The sequence below is a fragment of the Lolium perenne genome, chromosome 1 (genome assembly GCF_019359855.2).
Source record: "Lolium perenne isolate Kyuss_39 chromosome 1, Kyuss_2.0, whole genome shotgun sequence".
In the NCBI taxonomy this organism is placed as follows: domain Eukaryota; kingdom Viridiplantae; phylum Streptophyta; class Magnoliopsida; order Poales; family Poaceae; genus Lolium; species Lolium perenne.
The window spans coordinates 8,771,264-8,780,559 of NC_067244.2; the positions used below are offsets into that span (position 1 = coordinate 8,771,264).

The 9,296-nt window shown below is 44.4% G+C and overlaps 1 protein-coding gene across 1 annotated transcript; it reads left to right on the plus strand.

Annotated features, from left to right (window-relative positions):
• The first annotated feature begins 2,899 nt into the window (after positions 1-2,899).
• Positions 2,900-6,004, plus strand: LOC127321784 (uncharacterized). The gene is made up of 7 exons (XM_051350754.2): positions 2,900-3,346; positions 3,439-3,501; positions 4,392-4,442; positions 4,873-5,016; positions 5,100-5,222; positions 5,346-5,857; positions 5,949-6,004. Exons 1-6 carry the CDS (start codon positions 2,900-2,902, stop codon positions 5,493-5,495), a joined length of 978 nt encoding a protein of 325 aa, XP_051206714.1. The 3' UTR covers positions 5,496-5,857; positions 5,949-6,004.
• The last annotated feature ends 3,292 nt before the right edge of the window (positions 6,005-9,296 follow it).

Genomic DNA, 9,296 nt, shown 5'->3' on the forward strand with positions numbered 1-9,296 from the left:
GTCTACCTGAAATACTAAAAACTCCTTGCAATATTCCTCCAACAGTCTTGGCCCAACAAAGAAATTCCCACATCCGTGCTGCTTAACTCTATCCACCCCATGGGTGTTTGCTTCTTCTCGTCTTCCTTTGCGGTGCGGACACTATTTCCATCCGCCAAACACCGCAGTGGGGAACCATGTCAATAGACGAACTGAAAACGCGAAATCAAACTTTCGCGGGAAATTTTAGGTGATAAACTTGCGAAATGTAAGAGTTCGATGCTCCGGTTGAGCTTACATATATACAAACTTAATTTACAAATAAACTAGAAATTTAACTATGATGTGAGTGGAACCACATGTTGAAACCTATGATGAATTGATAGCACCAGGCGCGCAAGGGGAGCCGGCGGCTTGTGTCGGCAAGTCAGGCGGGATATCGCAGAGGGGGGCTCGTCTGCCACGGAGTTCAACCGGCTCATCAGCTTCATCAATCAACTCAGCTTGCACGCCACCAAGTCCGGATAAAGAGTAGCAGAGGCCGAGGGCTACAGAAATTTAAACAGGAGGCGCAAGCAGAATACAGTATCTTCTCACTTATACAAAAAAGGAACGAAACAGGGGAAAATAAATGATCGCAAAATATCCCCAAAAATAAAGAAGTTCATGTTAATTAGTACTGCCTCTGTTTCAAAAAGTTAGTTTATAGCTTTCTAAAAAAAACTTTACATTTTGGACCGAAGATAATACTTACATTATACTAGAAAATATGCCCGTGCGTTGTAGTAGGAGAGAAAGTGTTGCGCTACGAGACATAAAAAAACCATCAGCTTTAGCAAACCCACTGCAAGCTCCACTGTTAGGTGCTCCGCCACTGCCTCATGTCTACCTGAAATACTGGCCCAACAAAGAAATTCCCACATCCGTGCTGCTTAACTCTATCCACCCGTTTCATGGGTGTTTGCTCCTTCTCGTCTTCCTTTGCGGTGCAGACACTATTTCCATCCGCCAAACACCGCAGTGGGGAACCATGTCGCCTTCATCTCCAATCTCTTGGCTCTCGGTGGCACCACTGACACCCAACGTAGAGGCTCTCGGTCGCTCCATCTAAGAGCATGTGCAGTCGTGTTTCTCAAAGTGTTCCTCAAATCACGCCGGATCGAGCGTTTTGGGACGCTTTTTCTTCGTGCCGTGTTTGGGGGACATCGCTACCCAGTTGCTCCCCCAAAAGAGGCCCTAATTTTTTTGTTAGATTATTAAAAAACACAACCATTTTATTAAACCTAGCATACAAATAAATATGTTTGCTAAATTATTTTCAAATTAAAATACAACAAACAATAAGAAACTAAACAAATATAATAAAGTGGGGCTAGATCAAGGCGCCGCCGCATTTGCTGATATCTTTTGACCCTCCACAGATGCTCAATGAGATCATGTTGAAGTTGCTCGTGAACATTGCTATCACGGATCTCTGTGTGCATGGCGAGAAAATCAGCAAAATCTGCAGGCACGTCATGATCAACCTCCAAGAGGGCCCTGTCACTCATAGAGACCAACATGTGTCCCGACCCGATTCTTGCGGTCATCCTCGATGATCATGTTGTGCATGATCACACAAGTCTACATCACCTCCCACATTTTTTCTTGAGAACAGCTTAGAGAAGGGTACCGAACAATAGCAAATTAAGCTTGAAGCACACCAAATGCTCGCTCGACATCCTTCCTGCAAGCCTACTGTCGCGAAGCAAAGTGATAATTCTTTTGACCAGATGGAGACGTGATTGTTTTGACAAAAGTCGCTCATTTTGACCAGCTTGAAGTAGGGGTCGAATTCTCGAACGCCGTGGAGGGTATTCATGAACAAACCCTTGATCATCCTATACCGGCGCCGAAAATTGTAGGCATGTGTTGCTTCATCTGCGAAGTAATCATTGTGCAGCATGGTATGCCCCTCCATCCTCTGCCGAGGCTTCGACTTCTTTCTTCCCGCCTTTGAACCTCCACGGCGCGGCCTCTTCCTCTTCTCCGCATCGGCGTCAAACATGTTTTGGAGGGACGCGATGATCGACAAATCCTCCCGATTGTCGTCGTCGAAGGCTTGCTCTTCCTTGATCATTTGGATGATCATCTCGTCATCACTATCCATGTCTGAAGTAAAATAAATGGTTGAAATTCATCCGTGTCGCACCTCCACGACAAGACGACAAGACGCCAAACACCTTCTGTGCGTGGAGAAGGAACAGATTTGCCAGCGCGTTTTGGAATGAGTTGGCGAAGCGGCGAGAAAGCCAGCCGTCGCGACGGCATCCGATTCGAGAGAGATTGACCGTCGAGATTGCCCGACTCGTGGGCTTAAGAGCATCTCCACTCGTCTCCCCGCAGAGCCCCCCACGGCCACTTTTTTTCATCCGGACGGCGAAAAACGGCCCAGTAAGGCCCCCGGTTCCTCGTTTTGATCCGGATTTGAGCCTATTTTCGTCCGGACTCCCCATGCCATCCCCGGCCCCCCGGGGAGCGCTCGGGGACTCCGGATGAAGCTAAACCAACCGCCCACGCCCACGTGTCTCCTCTTTCGTCCGGATTCCCCGAGCCGTCCTCTTTTTCCCCGAGAAACGCCGCTTGGGGAGCACACGACTGGAAATATACTGCCCCCCACGCCAAATCTTCCTCCAATCCGGACAAAAATTTCGCCGGATTTGGGCGTGGGGAGCGCCAACGAGTGGGGATGCTCTAACTCCACCACTGGGCCCAATTTCAGATCCTGTCCCCGAGTCCTCATGCCACCTTTATAAATAACCATCAAACTTTCTTCTAAATTACTAGCCGCAACCTTCACATATTTCTTCTCCACGCCCTCACATTCGCGGAATTGCCACAGAAGCCCTTCCGGCTGTCTGCGCAAGTTTCTGCCGCCGCGATGAAGTCCGGTTCAGGAAACCAAGAACCGGTGAATGGGCACGGGCAACGCGAGGACTCCAAGAACGGCGCCTCCGATGGGGCCCCGAGCGCTGTGGCAGCCCAAGGCGGCGCCGATGCCTCCTCGCCATCGCGTCTCCCTGCAGCGCCCGTCGGAGGCGGAAGCCGCGGCACCAATGGATCGAGCTCCGCCACGGTGGGGGTCGACCAGAAGGGCGAGTTGCCCGCCGCCATTCCTCTTCCGGAACCTCCCGCTCCAAGCTCCGCGGGAAGCAGCTCCCCCGACAGCGCCTGGCCGTTCGGAGCCGGGACGGTAAGCTCTGCGGCCGTCGACTGCAAGGAAGTGTTCGACCGGCTGGTTCGAGCGCAGGCGGCTATCAACGAGGCCGGCAGGGGATCGGCCGAGGAGGGGGAGAAGAAGAAGAAGAAGAAGCCGGAGGTGGACCAGGTGATGGCCCGTATCTCCTTTCTGCGACGCATTGTTGTTTCTTGGAGTTCTTGAAGTGCGTTCTTGAGCGTTTCTTGGTTTCCCCCGACTAGGTGGAATCGTCGCACCACAAGAAGGCGCTTTGGAGCAAGCTTAGGAACTATTTCACCCGCAAGGTATAGCCTGAATCTGCTCTCTCGCTTGTGCTTTATTGGCTCGTCTGTGCATTTGTATGCCATTCTTAATTGTTCTGGATGTGAATCGTTGAACCTTGAGGGGTGATTTAGAGCAACAGAAACCGAATCTTTGGGCCAAGAGTGTACCGGGCATCCCTGTAGCAACCTATTTTTGTGAATCGAATGTGGAATCAGGATTATGGGTTTCCTTCTTGATATCTGTTTCTTCATGATTAATTTCGGGGCTAATGCCTACAATCAAGGCAAGAAATCTTGGTTACAGAATGATGATGTGGCATCCTAGAGTAGAGGGGGAATCTTGGACTAATGTTAGGAGTAGCTTGGTCTTTTGATTTTGCCAAGAGCACAGGCTTCCTTGTTGCTTGTCGGTCTTCCCGCAGTGTGGTATTTGAAACAAATGGCTATCTTGTTGTAATTTCTTCAAGTCTGTAGTAAGTTGTGGGGAAATCATGGGGTCATGTCCCAATTACTGCAATTTTTTGGTAACAGGGATTGAGTCAAATATGAGCTTTCTTTCTAAACAAATTTTGATATCAGAAAATTTAATCTAGACAGTTGCTCGGGATTGCATAACTGGACATAATTTCTGTAAACCACTTGGCATTTACATGCAAAATCGCTGACAGCCTACTATGCAGTTTTGTGGACAAATTCACCATTTGGTTGATTGGTACCTGGAACTTGCTCAGAAGCTTCAAATTATTCATGTAAAAAGTTGGCAAAATCAAAGAAAATTTTCTTGTTTATCAATTAAATTCATTTCTTGTTCCCTTGTTTCTTATTTTGAAATGTTTGATCCTCAGATTAATTCTGTAAAACAGTAAGTCTGGCACGATATCTGGATTTTAACCTGTTTTCTTGTCGAATAGGTTGTTGATAGAGAAAAATGGGAAATGTATGAGGAACATGTGGGTCACCAGGTTTGGCTCCATTTTGCCTTTTATAATGTTCAAAACAGTAGTGCATGAAATATTGGGATCAAAGTCCTAGATCACATGATACTGTGATTCATGGCCCTGTACAATCAACTGTTCATATGGATGATGTTCTCTTTTATGGAATACTATATTATGTTAACTGTTGATTGTGATAGTTCGGATAGAACCTGGACTGTCTTTTAGTGTTCTCAAGTTCATCCAACATTAATATATACTTTATTCTTCTCTTATTGAACAACATCCAATCAGTATCAATGATAGAATTATACATGTTAGTGGTCTCATACATTTTCAAAGCAAACGGGAACCTGAAAATTGAAATAAAAACAAAATGTCCATCACATTTGAAATATGCTGTTTCCATGTTCTACTCAGTGTAATTTGAATTCCTATATTTGTGTGTTTGTTGCAGACAAATCCTATCGCTGAAGTCTTTGATTATTATCGTGTTCCCGAAGATATGGCTGTTTGTGTGAATCTTGATGCCTATTTGAGATTCAGACCGGTGTATGGAGATGGGGAGTGTTTCTACAGGAGCTTCATATTTTCCTACCTTGTAATTTCCCTCCTCTCTTTTCCTTGGCGCATGATGCATCTTTAGTTATTTAATTGGATTTCTTTTGTGCGAATGTCCAACAGGAGCAAATTCTTGATAGGCAGGACACACATGAGGAACACCGTCTCCTTGATACCATTAAAAGAGTGTCTATGCAACATACAAATCTTGGATGGACCTCCTCTGGGTTTCGCAGGAGCTACAAAGTAAGTTCTCTTCTCCATTTTTTTTTTCTGAGATAAACAGGCTTGTAAGGGATGATTCTCTACAGGTTACAGTAACTTCAGGCTGGATCTGGCATCTCACTATCTTTGTTTTATCATTTGCAGGAGATACACAACTGCTTAACAGTAGTGGCATGCCATCACAGTTTTACACACTGTTGGCATAAACTCAAATTCGAAGTTTTCTGTAAAGTTAACAAGCCAATTCTAACAAAAATGAACCTTAAGAGAAATCTACTTGCAGAGGAGCAATGAGACAATATAATGGGGAGGAATAGAATTGTATGCTTGTTTCGTTTGAAAACAAACGATGTGCACATGCTGCTTCTTATGGTGCAGCCACCTCACTGTTCTGTTACCAAACATTTTCTGCCATAACTACTATGCTATATTATGTGCTTAATGACAGAAACTTTTCAGACGTGTTGTTCTGTGTTCTTTCATATCCTGGTATCAATTCAATTTTCTGTAACCTAATGTTGTTACCTATGATATGTAATGGTTATCAGATGTGAACTATTGAGTTGCTGATTCTTTCAGGCATTTAAGAAGCTGATAAATAAAGTAATGGGATGGAAGAGACAAGGCAGGTGGAACAGCATAGCATCACCTAACAGGTTTTTGATTCGCTTGGTTTTCTGCTATTCCATCAAAGTATCATGGCCAAATGCATCCATCTTACTGACATAACATGTGTGCTCTTTTTAGCTACCGTAAAGAGAAACTTCTTGCGTTCTTCAGCACCTACAATAAAACGGAAGACAGTGAGAAAAAAACACCCTTGAACTTATCATTCCTTCAGCTCATCATAATTCTTGTTTCTGACAAATTTTGTCGGTTAGTTTTTGTTTTCCTCAGATTAGTAGTAGCTATCCAGATCTGCTCGCACGGGGAAGAGTATGGACAGCTTATCACTGGGCTCAGCCAACATTACACTCTGAAAGATGTCAGTATCAGCATCTCTTCTTCTCTTTACATTCTTGGATATACATACGGTCACTCATTTTACCTGACCCATTTCTGTACAAACAGTGGTGCTTCTTGTGTGTCACCCCAGCTCGTGAGTTTACGGACCATATTATGATGACGGCCTTGGCCAGAGCGCTTGAGGTACCCCTCAGACTGGAGCGGCTCCATGGAGTAGGATCTGATGAAGATAATATCTACACCAGGCCTGGAGATGTGAGTGTGACCTTGCTGTACACGGGTAATCACTACGACATCATCTACCCACGCGATGCGTTGGTAGAAGATCCTGCTGATTAGAGTTCAAGTCAACAGCGTTGCTGGGTTTGGTGGTAGAGATTTAGACATAGACTGATGTACGAGTAGGCATGGCATAAACTTGTGCATTCTTCTGTTTGCCCAAACTGCTGGTGCCGATTGATTGATCACAGGCTGCTCCCTTGTCTGAAGAAGAGCGGTGTGTTGTATTTTGTTTGAATTTTTGGCTGGTATATATACAGTGAATCTTTGGTTATCACACTCGAACTTCTTAATTGTGTCCAGTTTTAAGTGTATAATCATACACGCTATTAACATTTCAGCAGCGATAAAGCAACATTTGCTTACGACAGATTGTGGTGTCATGGAATCAAGGCATGAATGTTTCTGTCCGCTTGTTGTGGAAGAAACAACAAGTATTGCCTCTTTCGTGGCTTCCCGGTTGGTGGTTGCTCTTCCTTTGGTAACCTGTTTTATATCTTCCTACCAGTACATGTTATTAGCCACTCAAACAAAGCTGGGTTAAGCTGAGTTGGGCTGGTGCTGATCACAATTTAAGCCAAGAGATCCCTCATGCAGAAATTCAACAGATGAGACTGGGTTAAGTTAGTTACTGTGAAGTGTTTTTATACTGTTTATCCATGAATTGTTTTGTGTTAGGACGTGAATGGCATTATTTAACTTTTTACTCACCCTTGGATGCAGAAGCTGGGGTGATTTTTCCCCCATTTCGAAAAAAAAAGTTATTAAACCTGATAACCTTTTGTTACAAGAGACTTCAAACGTGGTATCTATATAGTTGGAACTAGATACCACAAACAAGTGCGTACAGAAAAGGGCTTCACGATTACACTTTTCTTACTGCCGAACACTTCTGATTGTTGAATATTGTAAGATTATTTATTTAGATTATTAACCCGAACACCTTGCATGCATTTCACTGATTAACTGTTTGCAAAAAGCTCTAATGACTTGATTTCACTAATTAACAGCCTACCTAGCAGAGACAATGCTACACATGCTCCAATCTTTCTGTCATTTACTTTTTGCAAATGATCATATCATTCACCGCTGAATTTGTTGTTATAATGCTCCAATTCTGTTTCACAAGTTGTTGGTTTATGCAATTTTCTCATTTTAGGAGTATTGTATGGTTTGATGCCTTCACGCTACACATTTACTCTTTGGATTTTCTTTATTTATCCATTATATTTGTGCTTCAGTTCTGCGCAATCCGCTCTTCATTCTGTCGAATACATTGCTTGCATAGACAATTTTGATTGAAATAAATTCTAGTTGCAGGGCATTCACGCATTGGTGATGCCATTAGACAAGCCGACGCTACCAACATTTGTTCGGGAGGATGGGTACTTGACGATCCGCAACATAGACAGGTCAGATAGTAATTTAAGTTTTCCATCTCTGGAAGCTGTAGGAATTTCTTTGAACGGTGCACGTTGGTCGCCCATCCCACCATTTCTATTCGAATACAAACTACCAGAAACACAACTATTGAGGATACAAATCATTTAGGAGGCCGTACAAATATGAAGTAGAACGGCCATGACGTTACGAGGTAATGGTTGTACTTGACAAATTGCTTGCTTTTGTACAACATCCCCGTGACAGGGAAGAGTGGATTATCATGTCAAACCCCTACCTTGCACCTAGAACATATGTCGATGCTGTCGGCGTTCTTGGATATGGTCCAAGTGCACACATGCACCGTGCATACACGGTTACAGAACCGACATGAGATGTTCTGGTTTGGAAACCATATACATGGGGTGAGTCATGTTGTATGTCTTAATTTAGAGTTTAGTTTCTGCTTACTGCAATGTGGTTGATCTTTATGCATCGCAAGGATAGATGCAGACCCGCATCTCATTGTCGCCCCTATCATTGAAGATGAAGCAGTAGATGTGCCTGAAGGCGCTGCTGAAGGCGCTGGAGATGCTGCCGAAGACGCTAGAGATGTTGCTGCAGGCAATGGAGATGCTGATGCTGATGAAGACGATGGATTTGCTGATGAAGATGATGATAAAGATGCTGACCATCGCTCCTGGTTCCTAGCACAAATGAGAGAGACCATTTGTCAATGTGATCTCATGTGGATTCATATCAAGGGAGCACGACTCACCGCAGGGATGCACAATTACACATGGGCTCAAAGCTGTGTCTTATCCTTCGCTATGGTGCCACATTTTCTCGAGGAATGTATATGACCTCAATGACCCAGTTGATGAGGCAAGGTGGGACATATTCAACAATTAGCGTGGGCATTCTTTGTTTCTTTTTTCGATAAAGGGCGCTTTATTACTCGAAGTATCAAGCATTACACCAAGCCTCTGCATAGCTAAGATGCACACAGCCGTTTATGTAAGATCGAGATGTCGCCTAGAGGGGGGGGGGGGGGGGTGAATAGGCAATTAAAAACTCTTGCGGATTTGTCTTGTAAGAATGCGGAATTAAACTATCGTTTAGTTTACAAGCACAAACCCTAAATATGCTAAGCTCAACTAAGTGTAACAATAGCAACTAGAGCTAAGCAATATAGGCACAAGATATATGTAGCACAAGTGATAGCAAGATATATGTACTTCAAGCACGATGGCTATCACAAGGAAAGAGAGCTCGGGTATAGAAATAACCGAGGCACGCGGAGACGAGGATGTATTCCCGTGTTCCCTTCCTTTGCAAGAAGGTACGTCACGTTTGGAGGAGTGGAGGTCCACGAAGGATACCCCGCGCCACGAAGGCTCACCCTATTCTCCGAACCACACCCACGAAGGATAATGGCCCTTTCCTTATGGTTAGCTTTTCCTCCGCTCC

Bases quoted from the DNA above. Each gene is read 5' to 3' on its own strand.
- LOC127321784 (XM_051350754.2), top strand. From the start codon at position 2,900: ATGAAGTCCGGTTCAGGAAACCAAGAACCGGTGAATGGGCACGGGCAA. The intron at 3,347-3,438 runs GTGATGGCCCGT...TCCCCCGACTAG, and splicing joins AGAAGCCGGAGGTGGACCAG to GTGGAATCGTCGCACCACAA. The intron at 4,443-4,872 runs GTTTGGCTCCAT...TGTTTGTTGCAG, and splicing joins AGGAACATGTGGGTCACCAG to ACAAATCCTATCGCTGAAGT.